This window comes from Fusarium musae, chromosome 3 (genome assembly GCF_019915245.1).
Source record: "Fusarium musae strain F31 chromosome 3, whole genome shotgun sequence".
Taxonomy (NCBI): domain Eukaryota; kingdom Fungi; phylum Ascomycota; class Sordariomycetes; order Hypocreales; family Nectriaceae; genus Fusarium; species Fusarium musae.
This window is the reverse complement of record NC_058389.1, coordinates 3,440,832-3,466,239: the sequence shown is the minus strand read 5'-3', so window position 1 is coordinate 3,466,239 and position 25,408 is coordinate 3,440,832. Positions and strand designations below refer to the sequence as shown.

Genomic DNA, 25,408 nt, shown 5'->3' with positions numbered 1-25,408 from the left:
ACTAAACCGCTTATGGTGAGCTCGACCATTGGATGCCTTTTCTCACTGAATGCTGTATATCACCCTAAGATTGTGTTTGCCTGCTGACGGCCAGTCGTAAAGGGGTGGTGTTCTTGCATTGATGAGTCTTATATGAAGGCCCGCTGTTTTCGCAAATTTGCTTATCCTCCATCAGTCCCCTCATCATAGCATTCTTGCTACAATTCGCTCAACCCTGTCTACTCATCGTAAAAGTGAGCCTCAGATAGGGATTGTATAGGAGTCATTGAGCTCTTATATGAGTATCTTCAGGTACTTATCCGGCATGAGAGAAATGGCCAAGACGGTTTGTATTGTTGGTAAGTCACGCCTTGCTATCTCTGATATCTTCGCTGAGTATCGTAGGCGCTGGTCCTTCAGGACTTGTCGCAGCCAAAACGCTGTTACACAACACTGCCCCTGGCGAATTCAAAGTCACCATCTTCGATGCCCAGAAGGATGTTGGAGGTCTGTGGCCTACGTCAAAGACGGACAATGGAAGACAGGTCCACCCATTTATGTGGGCGAACCAGAGCAGACATACAATGCAGTTTAGTGAACTTGCATGGGAAGATAGTGACCCTCAACTCCCACAGGGGTGGATGGTCGGGAAGTATCTTCACAGGTATCTCGAGCGGTTCCTAAAGAGCAACAAGGACTTTGAACTCAAGCTTGGTACACGAGTTGAAAGTGCAAAGCGGCCTGAGGGATCGTCTAATGGTTGGATTGTCAACACCAATTCAGATGCCGGAACCACAACAAAGAATTTTGACTATCTTATTGTTGCTTCTGGCTTCTTTGGAAAGCCTATTATACCCGAGAGTCTTGGAAATCAGACAGCTATCCCTGTTGTCCACAGCAGCCATTACAGGGATGTGAAGAGCCTTCTGGGCGAAGGTAGATCTGGTGGTGGCAAGATTCTTGTAGTTGGTGGACAAATGTCCGGTGTCGAGATTGCTGGAACCATTGGCGTGCACCTTTCTTCCGAGGCCAACTCTCCTGATCCATCGACGATTGCCGATATCGACAAGTACAGCATTCATCATGTCATCCAACGTCCGATATGGGTATTTCCTCTTTATACCAGTCCCAAGCCTGCAGAAGTCGCAGCGCCATTTCTCCCTCTCGACTTTTCTTCGTATAACCTCAACAACCGTCCTCGGCCCCTGACCAATACACAAGGACACATCCCTCAAGCAACAGCAAAGGTGGTCCATAGCGTATATAAAGGCGTTCTTGGCTCTGATCAATCGGAATACTCCCCACTACTCAAAATCGACGGCAGCAATGATGATAAACAGCCCTATTTAGCTGTCAGCGAATGGTACACAGATTTTGTCCGATCTGGAATGATTTCTTTGTCGAAAGGCAAAGTCGAAAGCCTCGAAGAATCTACGGCAACACTATCCAGCGGCACAAAGATTGAGGATATTGCAGCGGTGGTGGTTGCGACAGGTTTTGATGCTTCACCTTGCATAAACTATCTCCCTGAAGACGTCTTGAAGGCACTTCATTTTTCACCAAAACACATTGATCAGCCTGTCGCCTTGGCTTTCCAGGGAACTCACCACCCCGAAGTGCCAGATCTAGGCTTTGTCGGATTTTACAGATCTCCATACTGGGGGGTGATGCAGATGCAGGCTCGGTTTGTGGCTGCGCTGTGGTCAGACCACGTATCCCCTGGTCGTGAATCTGAGATCTTCAAGAACAAGCTTCGCGATGACATCTCGGTACAGCGAACACTCGAATTGCGAAATGACCCCCGAGTATCGCAGTTCCCAATGGGTGACTACCCTTATCTGGTGAATGAGATTGCGGAGGCACTTGAGTTAAGGATTCGCGAGCCTCTTGAGCCTCCAGTTCCCAGCTTACCGCATAACAATCTGCCATTGGACATGCTCACACCAGCGAGGTACTCAAATCCTAGTGACGATCAGGATTCAAAGGATGCTGCGACGAAGTCATTAGGACAGACACACAAAGATGCAATGGATGGTCTGACGACGTCGAGATTCGTGGCTCACGCTGTTTTTCGAAGTCTTCTCGGTACATGGAAACTCGAGCGCGATCTTGTGAGCAAATTGCCCTCACATCCAAGCGGACACTTTAGTGGGACTGCGCAGTTCCTCCTCCGTGAGAAGACAAACGATGGTTTGCGATGTACGGGCAACGCTAGCGAGGATGCCCCGAGTGATGATGAGCTGGGCATGGAGTATCTCTATATCGAAGAGGGAGAGTTCAGGACAGAACAAGGATTTGGCTTCAAGGCCACACGCCGTTACGTCTGGAGATATGATGAGCTCAAGGATGTGCTGAGCGTGTGGTTCGCTAAACCAGAGGATCTTAAGCGTGCAGACTATCTGTTCCACGAGATTGAGTTCACAGAACCGACGAGTAAGGGATGGAAAGCCAAGGCAGGACATTTGTGCATTGATGATTACTACGATGTCAAGTACAACTTTGCTTTCCAGGCCGTGAACCTGAAGGAGTGGGGCATCGAGTACACGGTCAAGGGGCCGAAGAAGGATTATACCATCAGTGGCACTTATAAGCGTTAGAGAAAAAACCAAAGAAGCCAAGATATTCAGCTCCCCAATGGCAAGGCATTGATTGTTGTGAGATCTCCGCGGAAAGGCAAGGCAAGGCAGGGATACGGACCGGGCCGATGTCTTGATGGATTGCTCCACACGCCGTGACGAGATGCATGATAAGTTACATAGCATTTAACCTTAGATATGATCTACTCGGGTAATGTGAGATGCATGCGGGTATCGTGGAGGATCCGATCGGCTGGGTCTTGTTGGCCTAATATGATCAGATCATCTGTAACTCAACTGCATGATATCTTTTAACCGCAGCCCTCGACTACAAATTGGCAATTCATATTTCACAGCCTGGGCATGGTCTTGAAGAGATTAATCCAGGAAGAAATCTCACCTTCAAGGCTATGCAAGGCCCAAAATGTCAATGTCTCTTAGAATGTTGCTTCTCAAGGATGTGAGATCTGATATTGTTGCGTATTCTGGGCAGAAATAAATGGTACAAAATGAGTTCAATCAGTCGTTTAAAGGAGAGTCATGATCAGTCCAATATCATGCTCTGGATAGCATTCAGACTCTTTCTTCTTAATAAGCGGCACACTTGCATATCGACACCGAGAATCCTCGATGGAGGTGGTCTCAAGTACAGAATTAGGTGTCAACCTAGGAGAGGATATTCCAGAGCAAATCAGGCCATTGCTGAGATGCAACATAGCCTCGTATACGAAGGGCCAATGCCTTGTCGATGACTCACGAGTCGCCCATGATATCAATGAAACCTTCAAATGAGGCCATAAATGAAATGCCGCAACGTTCACCGAAATGCACAAGCGTCCAATGGTCACCGTTGATATGTCACCCAAGCTGACCTTGTGTATATCCTTGTCCGTTTCAAGCTCAGCAGGGGCCGTTGGGGTCCTATCAAGATCGACCTCAGAAATTACAACTTTCGATTGTTGGAATCAGGCCATAAAGAAGGGATGATTGGGGCTCTGCGTGCCTTGCATATCAGACAATAAATAGTCCCATGCATTCGGGGCCGGGGGTCATTAACCCGGATCCCCGGGACACGGACACCGAACGATTCCGGGGACGTTTTCTTTTTCATGGGAGATGAGATTGGAGTTGGAAGAGCCTCGGTTGATTTGGCGAGCGTGGGGTGCATATGAACAGATTTATATATACTGGATTTTATTTTTACAGTGAGCTATTGTGATACCTAATGCATCTTGACGCCTATACTTGTTCGGTCGTTGGTAGTGGCGTAGGAATGTATCCCCAAAGAAACAGACAACAATGACAGCTGAAAATGAGTGCTAGCGAAAAGCTTAATCATACGTTGAAGTCTAACTCAATCGTCAGCCTCAAAAGATAATAACAACAACAACAGTAATAATAATAATTGCCTCCTTTTGTTGTACCTAACAGTTGCACACACGCACATGCTTGGCATCCAAGCTATGGATGTTGGTATGGTCTGATTTTCCAAGGCACATGCTGACGACACCGCTGTAATTGGATATGGTTGATCGGTGTGAATGTATGTGCTGAAGCTGGATAGAGTTAATGGATGTGACCTCCTTTTCTTCTCCTCGTGTAGGGGCTGTGCTTAGTGGGTTCATGCGTCGATTGAGTCTAAATTATAGACAATAGAGGGATGATTGCTGGGTATTCCCTATATTTTAGCGAGAGTACTCTGTATGTATACTTCAAGTTGAAGCTCCCCGTTTCTGGTGGAGAATGCCCAGAAACGTCCATATTTACCTTCCAAGCTTCAAAAACCCCACGTTATTGGATCAAGGAAAGAGCTTAGCTGTCGAGACATCCATTAGTACTTACCTAGGTACCTTATTTATTTCTTCCTCTTCAATCCCCTTTAAAAGGTTTCCATCCCTTACACCTCCATCTCTTCCTCCTCTTCCTCAACTCCAATCCGACTTATCCTTATCTTATCACCATGAAGCTCGCCGTATTCAGTACAAAACCCTACGATAAAAAATACTTGTCGTCAGTCCTCGGCGCCAAGCACGCAGAGTCTGGCATCGAGCTCATCTTTCACGAATTCGCTCTTAACGAAGATACCGTCTCTCTCGTTGATGGAGCAGATGCCATTTGCGTCTTCGTCAACGATGTCGTCAACGACAATGTCATCTCCGCCCTGTCAGAATTTGGCGTAAAGGCTATTTTGCTGCGATGCGCAGGCTTCAATAATGTCGACCTCGATGCTGCCCAGCGACTCCGCATCATGGTCGCCAATGTCCCCTCTTACTCTCCCGAGGCTGTTGCCGAGTTTGCTGTTGCTCTGATTCAGACCCTCAACCGAAAGACCCATCGCGCTTACAACCGTGTTCGTGAGGGTAACTTTGCTCTCGATGGCCTTCTCGGAAAGACCCTCTATGGCAAGACTGTCGGAATTGTCGGTGTTGGCAAGATCGGTCTTGCTACTGCACGCATCATGAAGGGTTTCGGCTGCAGACTCCTCGCATATGATCCCTTCCCTTCGCCAGCCTTTGAGGAGTATGGCGAGTACAAGTCCCTCGAAGACCTTCTGCCTCAGTGTGATATCGTCAGTCTTCATTGTCCTCTCATGGAGCAAACACGGCACATCATCAACCGCAACACTATTTCTTTGATGAAAGAGGGTGCCATGCTGGTCAATACCTCACGAGGTGGCCTGCTCGACACTGAATCCGTCATCCATGCGCTCAAGACAAACCATATCGGTGGCCTCGCGCTCGATGTGTACGAGGCGGAAGGTGAACTCTTCTACAACGACCACTCGTCGACAATCATTCAAGATGATAAGCTCATGCGCCTCATGACGTTCCCCAATGTGGTTGTTTGCGGTCACCAAGCCTTCTTCACCGAGGAGGCTCTCACCGAGATCGCCGAGTGTACCCTCAGCAACCTCGAGGAGTGGATAGAGACCAAGACAAGCAAGAACTCTCTGACCAAGGACCTCAAGTTGCGACGCCGTGAATCACTACCCGTCCGCGCCATCTAAAGGGGTCCCATTCTTTTGCTTTTACTTTTCTGTTCTGTTTTTTGTTTTCGCGGCGTTTAGGAGAGGGAGAGTCGATGATCCACTGGAGATAACAACCCTTTGCTCCTATCCTTTTTTGGGTAAAACTTCACACCTCTTAGTGGGATGCTATCGCGGCCGAGCCGGGAACTAGAAGGAGATAAAGAGCGATCCCTGCTGCCATATTCCTCACCAAGTGGGCCCCGTCGATGAAAGCTCTGATGCGACCCATTTCATCGCCGAACGGTACCGATGAAGGATAAGCTTGCATGAACGCCTTCCGACCCCCTGAAAAGCTAGTTTCTGTGTTGGTGATAGCAGGTTCGGGCGCCGTGTCTCTTTATTCGTTTTCGTTCCGCTTTGGTTCGGTTCCGATGGTGAAAGGAAATGGTTCTTTGATGATTCTGCTGCACATGGTCAGCAAAGGCTCGTTTATCAAGCTAGGATACTTCTCGCAGACACATGATAGAGGCACTGATGGTTCAGTGTGTTGATTAAAACGACATTAAATTCAAGGGTATTATGCTAAATATCCAAGTCCACTCCAAATGATTTTCCGCGCATATTATACCTATATGCAAGTCCTGTCCAGGCATTAAAGTCCAACCTCCTGGTACTACCCCAAGTCTAAGTCTAAGCCCCAGTCTATTTTTGATGTGGAAATGCCCAAAGGACAAGTAGGAGAACCAATCTAGTGTAATTGGCTTAAGGGTTGCTCACGTAGCTGCGAGCACGGCGAAGATCCTCATCCTCAGAGTCGTCACGGACTTGAGCGCCGCCATGAGTGTTAACATGGCCCTTGGCCTTCTCAATATCGTCGACAGTCTCGTCCTCACCAGCGTAAGCGTACTTGCTACGCCCACGGATCTTGGCACCGTACTTCCAGAACATGAAGGGAATGGCACAGCAAGCTAGACTGATGAAAGCAAGGAGTGTTGAGGCCCATTGGTCGTTGAGACGCTCATACATCTGCTCAGTGAAGAGAACAACTGCAGCGCCCCAGAAGCTTCGGATGCAAGTCTTTGCGGCGAGAGCAGAGGCAGCTTGATGCTGATAAGAGTCGACAAGGTAGTTGTTGGCAGAGTTGTAAAGGAAGATGAAGCCAAAGCCAACGGGGAAACCACCCATAGCAGGACCAGCCCAAGAAAGATCCTTGTATGAAGTCCAGGCAAAGATGAAGAGACCAATAGGAATAAACCAGCATGAGGCCATCATGGGAATAAGACGAACCTCAGCGGGGGGATGACCATTGTGCTTCTTGACGAGCGAGAGGTAGTGGTTGTTGACCCAAGGAGAGCAAGCGGCTGAGAGGAGAACACCGACAGCGACAGGAATGAACATGAGACCAGTCTTTCCAGCAGAGTAACCCTTGCCCTTCTGGTAAATGATAGGGAAGGCAACGAAGAACATGTACAGAAGACCGTAGAGGACACTCATGTACACGGAGATAAGGAAGACGATGAGCTCGCCGAAGAGAAGCTGGAAAGGTCGAATAAGGAAGATGCGGAGACGCTCAGAGAGAGGTCGAAGATCGAGTTCCTGCTCTGTGACGTGGTCGGTTTCACCAGTAGCAGCTCGAAGCTTGCGAGCACGACGGGCTAGAAGAGTAGGGGCATACGTCTCGGGAACGGTGAAGGTGATGAGGATCCAGACAACGAAGGCGAGGATGAGCTGGATCCAATAGAGCCATCGCCAACCAGCAGCATCAGAGAGGAAACCACCGACAAGAGGACCAACTTATTTATGTGTTAGTGTTTGGATAATTGTGAGTATTTAAAGGTAACTTACTCGCAGGGCCAATGAAAGGAGCAGCAGAGAATGCAGCCATGGGGACACCACGCTCTTCATTCTTCCACAGGTCGGCGAGTGTACCACCAACAAGGGTCATGGGTGCTGAGAAGGCAATACCATCGATGGCTCGGCAGACGAGAAGAGTCTCGATATTCTTTGCCACGGCACAAGGAATGATGAAGATGACAGCCATAAGAAGAGTAGAGCCACTGAACATCGTTAGTAACAATCACCGAATATCTTAGCTGACATGACTTACTAGATGATTCGTCGACCGTAAATCTCAGAAAGAGGTGCAAAGACCATAGGTCCAACACCAAAACCCACAACGAATAGACTGATACTCACAAGAGCAAGTTCATTGCTAACATTCAGATCCTTAACCACGCCTGCGATATCAGCAGTGATAACACTAGAGCAGAACGCAACAACGAAGCACGTCAGCGCCACACACATAGTGCACCACCACTTATAAGCCTTGCTCCAATTCTTAGGATTCTCCTTATCACCAGGAGTAAAGGTGACAAGCTTATACCGCCTCTCCTGTCCAGGCTCATGGTTCGTCGACTTTCTCGCGATCTCCTCAGGCTGGATAGGACCGGGGATGGCACCGCCTGGGACTTCAACGCGGTACTCGTCTAAATTTGCGTTGGCGCTGAGTGTTCGGTAGGGCAGGTCGATATCTAGGTCTGGATCGCGGTTTTCTTTCTGGGAGCCGTCGTGGGAGTGTGTGTGGGTGTGGGTGTGGGAGAGGGAGCGACGGATGCGGCTCATTGTTGTTTGGTGGGTGTTTAGGGGTGCGAAGGTGGTGTCGTCTTCACGACCTTCTAGAGTTGTTGAAGAGCGATTTGGATTTTGTTGATCCATTTTGTTTGTTTGTTTGTCTTGGTTGATAGTGTATTACAATACTCAGTATAAAGGGTTAATAAGATCAAGGAGAGTAGAGTAAAGGATGAGAATCAAGTCAATGTCTCAAGATGTTCAACAGAAAACAATTCTTTCATAAACTGGGCCATGCCCACCTCTATATACCTCCCACATCCCATCTCATCTCATCTCATCTCTTGCTCCAAAGATTTCTCATTCAATGAGAAAGGTAACCTTGTCCCCACATGAAATGATATCGCCGCACCCGAATTCCGGCGCTGGGCCGTCAAAGTGGGCCCCTCGCCACCCGGTCCAAGGACCCACCCACTCCTTGCGGATGCGGCTGCGAACCGTGCGGCTGCATCCGAGAACTTGCGTGTGTTTACCAATACAAGGATTAAGCATATCACAAATTTACCTGTTTTTGTTGCGGTCACTCGCTTGGTTGGTTGGTTGGGGATACTTCGGTGTTGGGGTGTAGCATTATCGATTCCTTATTTGCTTCTTCTGATCAGGGGACGAACACGTTACATGCCTTTGGCATCCTTGCTTGTTTGTGAGCCTCAACATCAGCCGCATCTTTTTCTTTTTCTTCTTCTTTTTCTTTCTCTTCAGTTCTTCCTCTCAATTCCAGTCTAATTTCTGTACTCTAAGTTCCATCTGTTACGGTTAATGGTTATCTTCCTCAAGTCTTCGGTCTCAGTCCGTTAAACACATCAACGGGCGAACAAGAACCTCCACATCGGAACCGTCGCTTCCGATGTGGACCCGTGATATCTAAGCTTCAGCGCCGTCACCGGAACTTACATAGACTTGTAAGTAAGTTACTGGGCTGAAACAACGAGACTAAAAACTCAAGCTTCACGCCAACGTCATTGCTGCATCAACCCCTGTTCACTCTTCGGTAATAATCCTTGTAACTTCTGCTTAGACTATCATGTTACTTATTGATGCTATCAACTGATAATGCAATCTCTGGTCTTTCCGGAACATCGCCGAATCTCTTGTCTCTCCTCTCTGAGTAAGGAGTCAAGCTCCCTCTCGAGTCCTCAATAAAGTTCATCTACCACTTCCGAAATATAATCTTAGTAACAAGTCTCCCATGGTCGTAGGTCGGCGATATTTGCCCAGTCGTGTCCGGTTTTGTCTTCAGGGCAATCTCTGCGCTTGTCAAAGCTTCAAAAGAAGAATCTGGCGCTGCAACCACCTGCTCCTCTTCTGTCATATTGTAGTCGCCCTTAGAATCGACCTGTCTCAGACTCCCATTGGCTTCCACAACTGTACGATGAGGCGTGTCTCGATGACCGGCACGCAAGACCCACGCCCGAGCCCACCCCTGCTCACAGAATGCCCAAAGAATCATATCAGCTCCCGAATCTAGGGCAAGCTCCACCAAATTGCAACAGATAGCAACTGGCAATCCTCGAATCTCGAGTGGATATGTTGTCACTTGTGCGAAACCATCAACCTCAGAGTCAATCTCGTTGCAACTTCCTTTGGGCCGTGAGTCTATTTCAACCAACAAGCTGCCATTCTCGTCATGTTGGGTGGCATTCATGCAATGCTGACGGCATAGGCCGTGAGATATGACGGAAAGCACATCTGGCGGTATCATGTAAAAAACAATCATCTGTTTGTCTGTCTCTGAAGATATCGACGGATCGGAGTTGATGGGTCTGGTTAAGATGTCCTCTTCTAGACTATCGTATCCACCACTCCCAACCGAAAATGTCGCCATGACACAGACCCCGAATCTCGTGTCAGACAAAGCTGTGTATATCACAGGCAGCGTTGACGTTGTATTCATTGGAGGACGAAATTGGGCCTTGCAAATTAAGCGATCCAAGGATCCTCCCGTTGCATCATAACCCAAGGAAAGGGTCCCGTTTCTGGGATCTGTGTACAAAATGTGGTCTCCATCGCCCAAGGGAACAGGTCTGTAGTGACCCCTGATGTTGCTGGTGGTTATTTCTTGGGTTGGGCTTTGCTCTCTACTGCGATGCTGCTGTTGTTGGTCATAGCCATCGCGTGCTTCTATGAACTGGGAGAATTGATCGTATGCCCTGACGTCTCCACTCAGAAGGGTCATTGCCGTGACCCCTGTGTCGCTCCCTATAGCCAAACCTCTGGGTTTGCTACCGGAATATTGAAGACGTTTCCGACTGGGCCGAATATATTACCGAAAGTCGCCGGAGGCCAAGTGCATCAGCCGCATATGCCTTGTTAGATCATGCGCTTAGCGAGGTCACGCCCGATGGTACATCGAGAGGTAGGCAGCCGCGATCTGATCTGAGCAGATCTCGAAAGGCGTGTATAGAATTGATATGTAGGTATGAGCGAATGTTCTCGTGATATGTGCTTGTTGATGGTTGGTCAAACGAATGATGGTGACGGAGAAGAAAATGGTCGCCCGAGTCATTATTGATTAAGGAAAGCACTGGCCGAGATCACGGGCCTGAAAGTGAAAGGAAGGGTCACGATACCTCTTGCTTGACAGAGTTTCACGACTCAACTGCGTTTTACTTTCATGATTTTTCTATGTCTTTAGTTATTCTAGACATGATTTCTACGGACAAAAAAGCTAACGCGTATTCTTGCAATAGAAGAAAAAGACATCGGGGTACCTGCTCAAACTTCAAACGCCATGCAAGCGCCATAATCATGCACGCCACCCTCAATCAGCGTCATTAAACATTATTTCCTCCGTTGTCTCTCCACACATTTTCGTCTCCTATACCAAGTGTGCTATCGACACCCTGGAGAACAGGGCGCTCAGTCTCCTCTGTTGTCTGCGTGTCATCCGTGGGGATGGGTGGAGGTGGCTCGTCGTAGATCCACGGCTGGGGAAGTCTGTATATCTGTCAGAATTCATGTCAAATAGTGGGAAACAATAACTTACGGGGCCACAAGACTGGGGTTGACGAATTGCAGTCCCTTTTCCTTGTACTCGTCCAGGGTACTTCCACGACGCAGAATGGCCTGTGAGGGTCGAGGGCGGTCCTCGTTCTCAAATGCATCATCCAGCGCAGCTGCATCATCTGGATCCCCATCTGCCCTGACAGCGCGAAGGGCAATGTATTTGGTCAGAGGCTCGAATCGCTGCTTGATATAGTAGCTGTACCAGGTGGTCAAGGGGAGCAGTGGCAAAATGCACACCGACTGAATGAAAGCCTTGTATGTGACAATCCGGCCCGCCATGACAATCTCCAAGACGAGCAACCCCACGATGATACGGTAGCTTATTATTCTCCACGCACCTCCAGTGGCATGTTGAGGCTGATCCATTGCGTACAGTACCATGTACTTGAAAGCAAAGTAGCCTAGACAGAAGTACACAGTGCCAACAATGAGGATAGCATACCCCCAATACAAGACACTGTAGATAAGACAGAGGTTGAAAACAAGCAGAGACGTGGGTAGGAAAAAGCCATATTGAAAAACAGGGGGTTTTTGGAGCTCAAGGGCATCGCGTGGCGTCTTAGAAAGCCACCGGAGGAACGGATGAAGGAATACACTCCCCGCCTCGAGAATTCGGAAGGGCATGAGGCCAATTCCCTGGAGCAAGATGAAGCAAATATAGAAAATCGATAGCGCCTCCACGTCGTCGGCCATATATGTCGCCATTTTGCTTGTATCCTTCGCAATTTCCTGAATCCGGCTCCAGAAATTGATTCCTGTCAATGACACCGCGAAAACAAAGAACGTGTTGAAGAAGGTGAAGAAGTAATTCTTGGAGATGACAGAGAGTTCCACGTCACCCTGAGAAATCATTCCTTGGTGGTTAGAGAGGAAGTCGTATAGATATGGAACGGCAACGTTAAGAAGCGATACAACTAAAGCGGGCAAACCGTTTTGGACAAACGAAAAGATAACGCCGTGCGCTTGTAGCCATTTGGCCAATGCTGGAAAGTAATCTCTGATTGTACAGTAGCTCAACAGTGTCGTGATGCCAATGGTGGGAAATATGAATGCGAGTGTGAGAGCCGTAATGAATAATGTCACAGCCCATGATTTAAGGCGGCGAATACCGCGAGGAGCGTAGGTGTTCCTCCAGACGAGATCTGAAGGAGCCGGTGTTAACTTGGTCAAGAGCCGGCCTGGTCTGGGGTCGATTCGCGCCTGGATAGCCATCTGACATGAAGCTACGGAGTCCATAGTAACAATGGCCATATCTGTTGGCGCGTATGACTTCTTGCGAGCCTCTGTAACTTGTGCATCCAGTCTTCGAAGTCGTTCCTCGTAATAATCGATGGCGTCAACGTTGCGGGATCGCAAACCAAGGGCCCCATAGCGTATGTTGACTTTAGGTCTGCCCTCATCGTCGGAACCCCATGGATCCTGTTGAGAGTCCAAGAGGCGTCCGTTCTCTCCAGCTTGGTCGTCATCTTCTTGGTCGCGAGGCACTCCATTACTGCCTCTCCTTTGGGGCCTATTGCTTTTTTGTTTTTGGCGCTGGTGCTTGAGAAAGATAGCCCATGCAGCTTCCAGGCGTCGCAAAGTCGCATCTCTCAGATCAACAAGGTCATCAAGCTTCTTCCAGTCTCGACAAAGCAGAACTCTCTCAACCTTTCCAATGCCCAATTTTTCAATAAGTTCCTTGATATCTCCCTCCGATCTCAAATCCTCGGGAATACCTGTAAGTCGGAATGTCCTATCTGTTACGGTGGACTGTGATCCGAGATAGTCCTGGCGGAATTTGATGACACGAAATGTCTCGAGGTTGAGATAGTAAATCGTCAAGCCAACAAAGAAGTACGTGAAAACGACATAAGCCCAAAGCCAGGACCTCTCTAAGCTTTTGTCCGTTTTATCCTTGTGCTTCAGTATACCGAGGAAGCTTGGATCTGAGAACACCTGCTGATCTGTTCCGAACAATGAAGCCGGGTTAATGGAAGTATCATTACCACTGCCGCCATTCTTACGGCCGTCATGCGCAAATGCACGATTGATTGGTAATAGAACAACAGTCGCAAAGATTGCCATGACGCTAAAGAGTCGGATGGCCATTTTGAAGAAGCTCAGAAACTATGACCCGTTAATGATTTATACACGCTTCTCAGGGTTTGTATCGTACCACAAAAGCATCGAGTCCGGCGGAAGCCAGGACCTGCTCCTCGGTAATTTTAAAAAGTGTCGGGATCCAGCCGAACGTGGAATTTGGAAGGGCAGGCAGGCCAAGGTGGTGGTCGAGGCGACGCTTTCGCGCAGCGTAAAGGGCGGGCCATCGTGGGCGTAGGATCTTTACTGGAGTCAGCTTTGAACCTTATAGCTTTGCCGGCTCATTAAAGGGCAGTAAAGCATCTTGCAGGCGTGCCAAGGACGAACGTACACAGAAGAGCAAGAAGGCAGAAACACCAATCACCAAAGACAGTACGAGCTGGACCTCGAGACTCTTGCCGGTGTCAGGGGCGATGGCCTTCTGACTCTGGTTCCAGCATGAATCGCTTTCGTTCTTCATCGCGAGGGACGATGATGATGAATACTCACAGCGACAAATGCTGAGAGTTGTTGTGTGAGACGCAAATGCAAGGCTGAAACTATTCAGGTTCAAGTTGTGGCACCTGACGAGTTAGAACCGATGACGTACGGAGACGGTGAAGATGGACCCACATGAGCTTTGGTCGCCGAATCATGCGTCGACACAAACATCTACCCTGTACCGCAAGGAAGTCTTACAAATTGTAAGCCACCAACTTCTTGTATAAGATAATGTACTGTTGAATTACTGAGGTGTACTTTCAACTTCGAGTGCAAGTCGATCAAATATGCACTCACGGCTTACTATTGGAACCAAGAACGCTCTCATCCTTTCAGAACAGGTACTCCAGTACCTATGTTGAGGAAAGCCTCTCGCTGAGTGTGAGCTGAAGGACCACAAAAAAAAACCCATGCGTTGTGTCGGAGTAGGATGAGATTCTCACGTGTATAATGGCGAGGCGTGCCATGGTAGAGTACGATGTCCATCCACAATCCTGGAGCCAATACCTTTTTACTGTCAAAATTCCCCGAAATGGTTTCTTTATGGGCGCGACCATAACCACAACCGCAACCGGCAGCTCTAAGAAAAGACAAAGCTGGTTCAATTGAAGCTTTTTGACCTTGCTGCTTTTGTCTCTCATCCATGAGGCTCATGATTGGTTGAAGTCCATAATTCGGTAGTCTTGCTGCGGCCGTGGCGGACACGGACTTATCGTTTGTGAGTGCTTCTACCTATAGGGCTGTCCCGCAGATCTCACATATCCTCTGAAGCCTCTATCCCCGCCCATGATTATGGCAAGCAGCATGCTGAGTCTTTTTTGTTGACTATTTCCACTATCTTGGGCAGAGAGCCTTCACGTTGCCAACGCTAGATTATCTAAGTGTTTGGAGGGCTGGCTTGGAGAAAAATATACTCTGCAGTACCTGGCTTCTCCAAGCATATGGTGCCCATTTGTAAGGAGGGACTCTATCGACACGATGGTACGCGAAGCTTATTTAAAGCCATCTTGAATATCACACGGTTTACTGACTCATTTGAGACGTTGCGCTGGTTTCCCATGGAAAGCTTAAGCCCATTTTGTGTAGAAAACCGGCCAAGGAAACCTTTGATAGCGAGCGCCACTTGTTGAAGGTTTTATATATCAGGTAAGGTCCTGAATGTTATTGAAACATAAGGAAATATTGTCATCCATACCATTTGGCAAGGCGACTCGAACAGTATATTCAAACTAGCCTGCCTTTATTAGGTATGCAAATGCCCTCTCAGAGCCTGAGACCCTAGTGACCTGTAGTGATGAGTAAATCACAGGTTTGGCACGCATCCCTTACCATCCTTTGCCACTTCATATACGAACCTTTAATTTGATATTACTGAAAACTAACGACGTTTTTAATGAAAATCAAATCAAGATAGATTCTTACTGTAGACCTCAAGCTATTGGACAGGTCTACGAGTAAATGCTGTCAACAGAGCTTGTTCTGGTATTGTCTTTGTAGGGTTGTTTTCAAAGTTAGATATAATCTCTGATGGAAAATGCTCGAGTTATTGCCTTTAGTAAACAAGACTGTTGTTTTCCTTATCTGACTACTAACACGATGGCTCTCATCCTACCTAATTCTCTGACCAACCATTGTTGATACCTTTCTGATCAGTCAAGATATTCATCTGAGGAAGAGTTACCTCGATCCTACGTATTTCACTGTTGCCAAGATGGAGATTAGATTATGCTCAAGGCCCCCGCGCCTGCTCGAACGATCTTCAAGGCAAGACCTTAAGACAAGAGAGAGTATTGGCTGAACGAGGGTCGTATAAGGCCAGAGGGCTCCACTGCAACAGAATCCTTCTTCTTCAAACCCTCCACTTTCCGCTGCACGAAGACTCCAATACGTCGGTACAGTCCGCAGGGGTTACAAATGTCCTATTCCGCACTTTAGCTTTGTACCTTGCCCCACAGCGGAAGAGGATTTATTACCTTTAATTAACTGAATTCCTTACTCAGCAGTCACGTGCTCATATCAATAACAGTAGTATACCCATAATATTTCCACAGTAGCAAAGTACCGGTCAGGACATTTGTAACCCCTGAGGACTGTAAACTCCGTTTCTGTCCTTCTTGGCCGCACAAGAAATCGTGTGCTAGTAAGGATTTCCAGTAAAACAATGTGGAACTGCCCAGGATCTTCAGTTTAGGTCTGCACCGGCTGGAGCCTGGAGGCGATGGCTTCATGTTGTCCACCGGAAACAACGCGCTTTTACCTACTAGTTCGCGATGAGGTACGAGGCGTTACTTGAACAGCAACCGACTTTGCCTTTCAACATCACGATTTTCTGACAAATACATAGAAAGACTATCTCGTCGGCTTGCAGTAATGCAGAACACGCAATGCCACGAGAAATGCGGACAAGGGCTGCTTAAGCGACAGGAACTGTGATGAACCAACATGAGAAACCTTATTTCATACGATCTTATCTTATCTAGATGATCAGTCGCTGGTGGCTGGAAGAGCCGCCAGGGCGCCGCAACATAAACCCAGCACGGCCTCAACTTGGTACGTAAAACTCTGCTAGTTCATCGGTTTCTTGATCAAATAATTTGCTCTTGGGGCCGGAAGGAAACGGATAGCTAACAGACTACCTCAACTAAGCTCACGACAATTGCCAAGTGAACTATTCAAGAATTGGTCATACCAGGACTAAACCCTGCATGCTTACAGCTAAACCACACTCGAGAACGACATATTTGATCAATTGCGGGTCATGAAGTTTCTAATTCGTGCTTAGGAGAGATCCATATCAATTCTAGCAACTCTTGTCGAGGACCGGACTGTGAGAGTTCACCCGACGGCATCGGTCATGAACTCATTATGCTGGGATCCTTTGTACAGGCTTGGATTAGGCGATGGGGCTCCCCACTAAATCACCTTTATCGGCTTATCTGATGATCAGATAAAGGCAACTTGTGCGAGCATCCCTGAATCGCAAAAGAGCCTCTGCAGCGGCCAGAGCTCGGTATTAGACCAGTTGCGGAAGTGATCTTCTACCAACATGAATCCTTCAAGCTTCTCCCAATGAGAGCAAAGCATTATTCCCTGACTCTACCTAGACTTCTCTCCGATGCTCAAGGGCTCTCATCCGTCTTACCGCACAAACTCCACTCAGAATCATCCACTGCAATACAGGAACCATGAATCCACGACCCTTCTTGGCCCTTCTCTGCGCACTTTTTCTCTGTAAAAGAGCTTGGCATTAGTCCGACTTCCGGAACAAGGCGCTGGTAGCTCTACTGAACATGTCTGGTGCAAGACCAGTCCCTACGGGACCCAGAAGATGGACCAATCCATCCCACTGTCTTGCCACTCATGGAGGAAGAGACGAGATGGGATGTCGCGAATATTTCTGGAGAATGTAACGCTGTCTATAAATCCGCGGCCTTAATCACGTCTCTGTGTTGCATTTATGTTCCTTCATGCCACTACCTTAAGTACGAAGGGCCTCAGCCAAGTGTAACCCACTCGTGGCACTTTTTAACCTTCTTTACAACTCTATTCCCAGCTCCCTGGTCATCGTTAGAGCTCGAAGATCTCATCAAGAAAAAAGCATGGCCGCTTCCACTAGCCCAGCCCAAGTCCAGGGCGACTTCGAGAAGCAGATACAGCCTGAGAACCATGTCATCAATGATTTCCCCGACAAGGAAAAGGAACATGATTCCGATGATGGCTCTGAGAACATACAGGATGGTGTCAAGCGTGTCGAGGCCATCACCAAAGTCTGGTCTCCTGGTATGATGTGGGCTGTCTTCATCTTGTATGCTCTTCAATGCTCCTGTTTATGAACCACTGAGAACCCGCTAACATTAATACAGCCTCTACTTGGTCAACTTTGTCGATACTCTCCTCCAAGCTGTTCACTCCAGTTTGGTGCCATATGTCACTTCTTCGTTCAGCCAGCACGGCCTTCTCGCTATCACCAGTGTTTTCGGATCCATCATTGCGGGTGTTAGCAAGCTCGCCATCGCCAAGATCATTGATATCCGCGGCCGAAACGAGGGGTTCCTGCTGATGATTCTGATAATTATCATCGGGATGATTATGAAAGCCTGCTGCAAGAATGTTGAGACTTATGCTGCTGGTCATACCTTCTACTGGGTTGGCCACGTTGGACTAAGCTACATCATCGATGTCGTTCTCTCAGATATGACTTCTCTCCGCAACCGTATGATCATGTTCGGCCTTTACATGAGCCCCCGGCTTGCTTCCACTTTCGGTGGCCCTAAGATTGCCGAGTTGTTCTTCAAGCACTCGACCTATCGTTGGGCTTTCGGATCTTTTTGTATCATTCTTGTCTTCTTCTCTATCCCCGTGTCTGCCATTTTCATGTACCATGAAATCAAGGCCAAGAAGCTTGGATACTTGCCAGAGAAGAGTCAGCGCAGTATCTGGGACTCAACCAAGTACTACTTTGTCGAATTTGACATTGTTGGCATGATCCTCACCATCGCTGGCTTCTCTCTTATCCTGACCCCCCTCAACATTGCCACTCGTGCTCCCAACGGCTGGAAGACTGACTATATCATCGCAATGCTTGTCGTCGGCGTTGTTTGCCTTGCCGGGTTTGCTGCCTGGGAGAAGTGGTATGCTAAGGTGCCCTACGTACCTTTCAAGTTCCTCAAAGACCGAACTATCCTCGGTGCTTGCCTTCTAAGCGCTTTTCTCAACATGTCCATCTTTGCCTGGGACACTTATTACAACTCGTACCTACAGGTCGTCCATGGTCTCAGCATCGCCACCGCTGGTTATACATTGAACGCATTTTCTGTGACCTCAACTATCCTGGCGCCCTTCATCGGACTGTAAGTTGCGCCAATATGTCAACCAATATCATTCTGCTAACATGGCATACAGGTTCCTCCGTTGGTATGGAAGATACTACTGGCCTGCAGTCTTCGGTATTCCATGGTGTGTCCTTGGCACTGCACTTCTCATTCACTTCCGACAGCCTGGAAACGACATCGGTTACCTTGTCATGTGCCAGGTCTTCCATGGTGTGTGCGGTGGTATCTGGGCCATGGCCGGGCCTCTGGCCATCATGACTCAGGTTACCCACCAGGAGATTGCCGTTGTGCTCGCACTTTACTCTATGTTCGGCTCCATCGGCCAGGCCATCGGTTTCGGCATCTCTGGTGCCCTGTGGACTAACGATCTACCCCGAGAGATGTACAAGGCTCTCCCCCAGGATGCCAAGAACCAAACCGCTGCCCTCTACGGTGACATGAAGCTGCAGATGGCCGACCCCATTGGCACTCCTATCCGAGATGCCGTTGTTCACGCCTACGGAGTCGTACAGCGCGAGATGGTTATTGCCGGATGCGCTTTCTTGCCTTTGATCTGCATCTGTGTCATTGTCTGGCGTAACAAGCCCATCGACAGACAGCAGACCAAGGGTACTGTCTTTTAGATTGTGCTAGGAGCATCAAACAAGTTGAAGTTTGAGGCTTTACAGTCTCAGTGGGAGGACCTACAAACAAGAACTAAAAGTGATTCATTTAAGATACCATCTCTCGTTTACAAAATTTAGTTATGCGGTTTATCCCTTATCGTGATTCACTTGTCTATGAAGCTGTTTGTGAGACTACTAAAGCCCTTTTGGCCCAGGAAACATGAGATTTTCACAATGAGGAAGCCCACAAACGAAATTTGATCAACTATTGAATGACTCTAGGGAGTATTCACATCCCAGAATCCTTCCAGTCGATCATGAATCGGGTTCTCGGCGCTATTTTCTCAACAACCTGATATCGAAGTAAGCTAACGTTGTGCATCTGTAGCAAAGCAATTTACAAGCGTATGATATCGGCAAGTCTCAAATTCCTGCTTATGCATTGATTAGACGGGTATCGACATTGATTCATGCCGATACGCATATTATTCAGGATACCCGCGTCAACACCTTACCTCGTGAGTTTGCCATCGCATCTGCCGTCCCTGTTTGCTACGCTCATAGGCTCACATGCCTTTTGTGCGACATCTAACTCAATAGCGCGACTGAGACAATTCTAGGATCATGCGTGGCTCTGGCCTCTTTTTGCTAATCTACAAAATTCTGGGAAACCTCTCATACTCTCTTCCTGATTCAGTCTGCAATCACCCGCGCTCACAGGATCGATGACTGCTTTAGCTTGTGGGACGCATTGCGTAAGATGCGAGAGATGCAGCAGGTTGAGAGTGCTAGTGGTTGTGATTGATTGGAGACCAGAGTCGAAGCGGCTTTACGCATCAAGACAACGGGTAGCCGCATGAGAATCACCGAGCGGAACTTCGAGTCTTGGAGATATATGGATAAACCGGCTGATATCTCGTCCGTCACAATCCCTAGCTTCATGTATTATTGTCCGAAATGGATGACAGGCATCATCATCTGCGTTTACTATTGCGAGCACAGAAGGGACACAATGATTGCATCTGAAAATTTGCGGATATGCGGTACCATAGTCCGATGAATGTGTAAGAAGGCAGATTCAGAGCTACCTTCACAGCAAAGAGACATGGTATTCTCGTCTCATGATGCATTGCATTACAACCCCTTCTCACTGATTCACTAAGCAATCAGTCTAAAGTGAGTGCGTATTATCCCAACCCGGCCATACACACTATCCAGAATAGAATACACATGCAGTAGCGTGCGTGAGCATCAGATTGTCCCCTGAGTGCTCGATTTCTAGATGAATCACCGACGATATAACTTCAACCCTAATCCCAGAGCATCCCAGTGTAACCAGTGGCCATACTTTGCGGTCTGGCAATGAGCCAACGAGCCAACAAACAGAGTATGAAGCAGTCTGCTTTACCACTAGAGTCATAAGAGGTCATGCTTGAGTTTCATTAGGAGAGTCTGCATCATCTGCAATACAAGCGGATGAGAGGGCCTCTCGTTCTCTCGGGCTATAAATGCTAGGCATTCTCCCCTTGGATATGATCACCAAGAACTTGTTAAAGACTTTAGTCTGCACAGAAAACACTTTCATCTTGAAGTTTTGAGATAACGCTTTGTCATCTGGAAAGACTCTTCACATACTCTGACATCAGTCTTCGCAGAATCTGCCTATCATCATGTCTGATCAATCAAAGAAGGCCAATCAGCCAAAGAAGGGCCCTAGCAAAAAAGAAGAAGCCACTCGGCCGGTGGATGGTGAGGCTTCTGGATCTGGGGGAAATTCATCTACGCAGAATCAATCAGCAAGCACTTACACACCGACCACATCCGGTGGAGAAGGAAATACTCAAGAAACACCAAAGACGCCGGAGCGCGTAAAAGCTTGGATGCATGAGAAGGAGGGTAGTTGGGATCACTTGAGTCGCCAGGGAGGAAACAATTACAATGTTGGCGCGTCTTCGTCGGAGACAGTATACCCCCCCGAGCTAGATCTCTCATCCGATGAAGAGAACGAGAATCAGCCTGACGACAAAGACGAATCCAAGGGGACCGGCAAAGGCACAAACGTCTAGGGATGACCTACACAAAGGCCGCAAACTATGCAAAAGGCCCGATGGAGCCAGGTTGGAGAACACAATCAACTGAAGCTGAGGCCTTTGGTAGTGACTATTAGCGTCTCATGGTGCCATATTTTACTCTGGGTCAAATGTCAGAGGAAGATGGAGACGTTTGAGATAGGGATTGAATGTTGAGGATATCAGAATGTGGACCAAGATATTAATCCGAGACAATTGTTTTACATTATTCATCCACTTTGATATGTTACAGGTTAGAGACCCTCATTCGACAGGGAGGAACTGTCACGTAAAATTCCAGACTCTTGACACGCTAGATGAACGTGTTGAGCAGTTTGTTATGTTTCTAGATGCTCTGATGGAAGCAATAATAAGCTAGTAACCACATGACTTGAGTGAAACTATAGGTAAACGCACGTCATGGAATGGTTCATTGTAAGTCGGGAATGGTCCGGAATAGCGATTTTAGGTTTAGATATGACATTAATATTTATTTTATAGCGATAAACCTGACAGAATGATCAAGTCAAGCGGTCAGCTAAAACACAATATGCTCAACATGAATGGCATGCCCAGAAATGAGGTTCCAAGATACCTCAGTCTAGGCAATATCTTGGCAATGGCTTGGTGTGGTGTGCATGATGAACTCAATCAATCAATGTGACGGGTAAAATACGGTGCAGCTAATCGAAGGCTTGAGGAAGCTAATTCTGACAGCGATAACATGGCTTGACTGTCAAGCACTGACTGCAAATGAATGCTAGAGTGCTAGAGGCAGAGCTGACAGTTGATCCGTGTGCTATAGATTACTGGTAGTAAAGTCGTCGTCATGGCTGTCGATATTACACGCATTAAACCCGCCAAGCGTGGATGGATATCTCACCAAATCGAGGCTGCTGAGGATGGAGGAGGAAATTTCTCGTATTTGAGCGCATTTAAAGTTGTATTACTGTATTCGTATCGAGGGATACCACATCGTCAAAGATGGTGTCGAGGTAAATAATAAGGGACAGTATCCGTAAAAGTAAATCACATACCAAAGTCTCAAAGTTGCAAAAGGTAAGATACAGGTGAGTCTTGTTCTTGGCAGGGGATAACACTCTAGAACACAATTTACCTGCCGTTTTCTGACAAAATCTCTATCGTGAGGTTTCTCTGTTGGGCAACATGAGAACAAGAGGCGCACGCATCGGAAATTGCAATGACGGAGAAACCCAGAATCCAACCAATCACCTGAAGGGTAGCAGTGGAGAAGCACTATTTCAGGCACGCAACTCCGCTGAATGGCCTGGGCTGGCTAGGCTGGGCACGATTTCGGCTCTTTTTTACCGTAGTCTCCCACTGAAAGAAAGTCAATCAGACTGGAGACCTCAGGCTTAGCTGACAAAAAGATCTAGCCCAAGTTTAGGTGTATCATTTATGAGTTTATTTTCGCATCCTGTGACAAGCTCAGCTGTTGAGGCCTCTGCCGCTATGGGCAGTACTTCATAATACAACCAGAAATGGTTAGATTGTGCCTGTCTAAGGTACCTAACAATACACGAGATGACGAGAGGCCTGCAAGACGGTAACGGTAATGTCGTTGTACGAGGTGGCACAGCTATACAGTTCAGCATCACGGATAATACGGACCATGATAATGGATGATACAGACTGTGGGCTCTCATCAATGTTATGCTGAAACTGAGACGCTCTCAGACGTTTTCTGTTCTACTGTAAGGGACAAGGCCAAGTAAACAAAACGAGACGAAAACACCAGAAACAAAAAGGGGCAGACTTGTATGTATGTACCTGACTATGCAAGCAAGATGGCATTTCTGGTGAGAATGATCTTCTCCGCATGATGCATCCAAGTGCAGCTTCAGTTGCCGATAATAAAATAACTGCAGAAACTCTCTTTCTTGTTGCCTTTGGACAAGCCCAATGCGCCTAGCCCAGGCCACTGGATTCGACCGCGTGATACAACCATACCTGAACCAAGATACATGGGGTCCATGTACCGACACCATATGTAGATGGCTTCCGGTCTTCCCGTAGATACCTGGGCCTCAAGTCCCTTGGCTGCTGGCACCATCTTTTTTTGTTCTCGTACCGACCTATAGGTTGGGGCTGGGCGGCTGCTACCATCCAGTGAAAGTGCCCAGAGTTGACTTACGCGGCAAGTTTATGTTTGTATTCCAAGTATTTCCCTCCCTCCTCCCTCCCTCCCTCCCTCTAGATTTCTCCAGATTTCTTTAGTGGATGAGTGAATGCTTTTTGGTGACATTCATTTTAACTGTGCATTCCCCTCCAAATGCTATCATCGGGTCATCTCCTCACAATTCCAATCCATTTCCGAGTTTGGCAAGACCGTCGCATCTAAAAGAGACGAGACAAGACCCCCTTCCCTTGCACCCGCTGCCAGAAAGAAAGGAAAAAGAACACCAACCAAAACATCCCTGGCCCTGGTCTTGTCCTGCTACAAAGTCGCCCGACTCTGCCGCTTATTCTTACAGTGAGATAGTGGCCCAGTTTTTCCCCGGCTGCAGGCTGTTGTTCACTGTGACTTCCATTGCTCCCACCCACTCTTTTTTTTCTCTGCCCGGGCTCTCTTCCTCCTCGTCTCTTCCCAGCCATTTATCTCCATCAAACATCGATTATCTATCGATCAGCAAGTGAAATCGATCCTTCTCTCGACCAACTACCGAATCCTCCTGGGTCTTCTGATCTCATTGTTCTCCTTCAGACGGAAAACAACACAAAGAAGAGAGGTTGGGCTTGGCTTCGGTCAGACTTTGTTTATTCCCCTCTACTCAAAGCGGTTTGGTGACGACACGACTCTTTCAATAGCGTATTGCACAAACGCAAGCCAGCCTTGGCTAAAGACAGGCGACAGACAGACACGGCATTTCCTTTCCAGGTCGCTTCCACGCTGTACATACCTACCTCCCCAGGCCTTGTCTTGTCTTGTCTTGCCTCCCTCACATACACAGACACACACAGACACACACACATACATACAAAGGACACCTCCCGCCCCCCCGGTTCCACTGAACACAACCTTAATCCTCGTCTCTCGTTACTGTCTGTGTCTGTATCGTATCTTTTCCTCCTACGATCCCGTCGCTCGTTTTCTCCCTTCGACACCGATCTCGACCTCGACCACGACCACGACTTGGACTATCGAACTCTCCCAACTGGGCTTAACTGACCCTTAATCTTCGTCAAAATGGGTGCGTCATCCTTCGGCTTCAATCCAGGTCGATTTCGCAAATCCCCTCATACTAACCTTGACTCAACCTGAACAGCCCAACAAGGAGGTGAAGCCCCCGTCACCACCATCGTTCCCTTCAACAACCAGAAGGTCCTTCCCGCTTGCGCCGCCGCTTGCGGTCCCCTCTACGATGCCAACGGCGCCTGTGTTCCTCCTCAAGTAGCCGCTGATGCTGGCCCAGCCGCTTACACACAATGTTTCTGTCTGGATCAACGAGTCGCTGCTTTCTCGACCGCCACTACGGGTGTCTGCGATGACGCATGTACTGCAGATCCCAAGGGCCTTTCATCCATCGCTGGCTGGTTTCGAAGCATGTGTAGCGTCTCCACAGCTCAAAATGGAGGAACAACCAAGAAAACTGGAACTGGCGGCTCTACGACTTTGACAGGTGACGATGCTTCATCAACATCTGGTAGCAAGCTATCTAACAATGGAGGAGGTGGTGATTGGTATGTTGGCGATTTACTTCCCATGCCTTCAATTGTTCTAACTGTATCAGGATCTCCAACCATTGGCAATGGGTTATCATGATTGTTGTTCTCGTTGTCGGTATCGCAGCCATTTGGATCGGCGCCTGCATCTGGCGTCGTCGTTACCTGCGCAAGAAGGATCGTCAGACTCACCTCGGCCAGAAGCACTCTGGATCTGCATCTCGACCATCGTGGGGTCCCGGCATGGAAGCCTCAGAGTCCGGAGGTCTTCCCTACGACGATGAATCGAACCGAAACTCTCACGGCCTCATGCTACCGGGTGCTGCCGCCGGTGCTCCCGTGGAGGAGAAGCCCAAGGAGAAGAAGCGATGGATCGTCCGCGACCGAACATGATACCTACTTCGTGCTCGACTTTGTTAACGCCAGTTCCGATCTCATAACGACTCTCCTTGTCTTGTCCGAGTTAAAAAGCACTTCGACATTCTGTTCGCCTTACGATATA

General features: G+C 48.1%; 8 protein-coding genes across 8 annotated transcripts; 5 read left to right on the top strand and 3 right to left on the bottom strand.

Moving 5' to 3' along the window:
* Window positions 1–313: 313 nt before the first annotated feature.
* On the top strand, window positions 314–2,576 carry J7337_004485 (uncharacterized protein; the record flags this gene model as incomplete). Its single annotated transcript, XM_044822179.1, has 2 exons — window positions 314–338; window positions 385–2,576. 2 exons carry the CDS (start codon window positions 314–316, stop codon window positions 2,574–2,576), a joined length of 2,217 nt encoding a protein of 738 aa, XP_044683512.1.
* Window positions 2,577–4,515: 1,939 nt separating this feature from the next.
* On the top strand, window positions 4,516–5,562 carry TR07 (putative dehydrogenase tr07; the record flags this gene model as incomplete). The annotated part of the gene is made up of 1 exon (XM_044822178.1): window positions 4,516–5,562. The coding sequence occupies one exon, from the start codon at window positions 4,516–4,518 to the stop codon at window positions 5,560–5,562; it is 1,047 nt and encodes a 348-aa protein (XP_044683511.1).
* Window positions 5,563–6,285: 723 nt separating this feature from the next.
* J7337_004483 (uncharacterized protein) lies at window positions 6,286–8,238 on the bottom strand (the record flags this gene model as incomplete). Its single annotated transcript, XM_044822177.1, has 3 exons — window positions 6,286–7,316; window positions 7,369–7,580; window positions 7,631–8,238. The coding sequence occupies 3 exons, from the start codon at window positions 8,236–8,238 to the stop codon at window positions 6,286–6,288; spliced, it is 1,851 nt and encodes a 616-aa protein (XP_044683510.1).
* A 2,687-nt stretch (window positions 8,239–10,925) lies between these two features.
* On the bottom strand, window positions 10,926–13,245 carry J7337_004482 (uncharacterized protein; the record flags this gene model as incomplete). Its single annotated transcript, XM_044822176.1, has 2 exons — window positions 10,926–11,088; window positions 11,138–13,245. The coding sequence occupies 2 exons, from the start codon at window positions 13,243–13,245 to the stop codon at window positions 10,926–10,928; spliced, it is 2,271 nt and encodes a 756-aa protein (XP_044683509.1).
* A 49-nt stretch (window positions 13,246–13,294) lies between these two features.
* J7337_004481 (uncharacterized protein) lies at window positions 13,295–13,696 on the bottom strand (the record flags this gene model as incomplete). The annotated part of the gene is made up of 2 exons (XM_044822175.1): window positions 13,295–13,477; window positions 13,568–13,696. The coding sequence occupies 2 exons, from the start codon at window positions 13,694–13,696 to the stop codon at window positions 13,295–13,297; spliced, it is 312 nt and encodes a 103-aa protein (XP_044683508.1).
* A 3,619-nt stretch (window positions 13,697–17,315) lies between these two features.
* J7337_004480 (uncharacterized protein) lies at window positions 17,316–19,171 on the top strand (the record flags this gene model as incomplete). Its single annotated transcript, XM_044822174.1, has 3 exons — window positions 17,316–17,521; window positions 17,580–18,566; window positions 18,619–19,171. 3 exons carry the CDS (start codon window positions 17,316–17,318, stop codon window positions 19,169–19,171), a joined length of 1,746 nt encoding a protein of 581 aa, XP_044683507.1.
* A 1,652-nt stretch (window positions 19,172–20,823) lies between these two features.
* On the top strand, window positions 20,824–21,219 carry J7337_004479 (uncharacterized protein; the record flags this gene model as incomplete). Its single annotated transcript, XM_044822173.1, has 1 exon — window positions 20,824–21,219. One exon carries the CDS (start codon window positions 20,824–20,826, stop codon window positions 21,217–21,219), a length of 396 nt encoding a protein of 131 aa, XP_044683506.1.
* Window positions 21,220–24,430: 3,211 nt separating this feature from the next.
* Window positions 24,431–25,299, top strand: J7337_004478 (uncharacterized protein; the record flags this gene model as incomplete). Its single annotated transcript, XM_044822172.1, has 3 exons — window positions 24,431–24,434; window positions 24,510–24,924; window positions 24,975–25,299. 3 exons carry the CDS (start codon window positions 24,431–24,433, stop codon window positions 25,297–25,299), a joined length of 744 nt encoding a protein of 247 aa, XP_044683505.1.
* Between the last annotated feature and the right edge of the window lie 109 nt (window positions 25,300–25,408).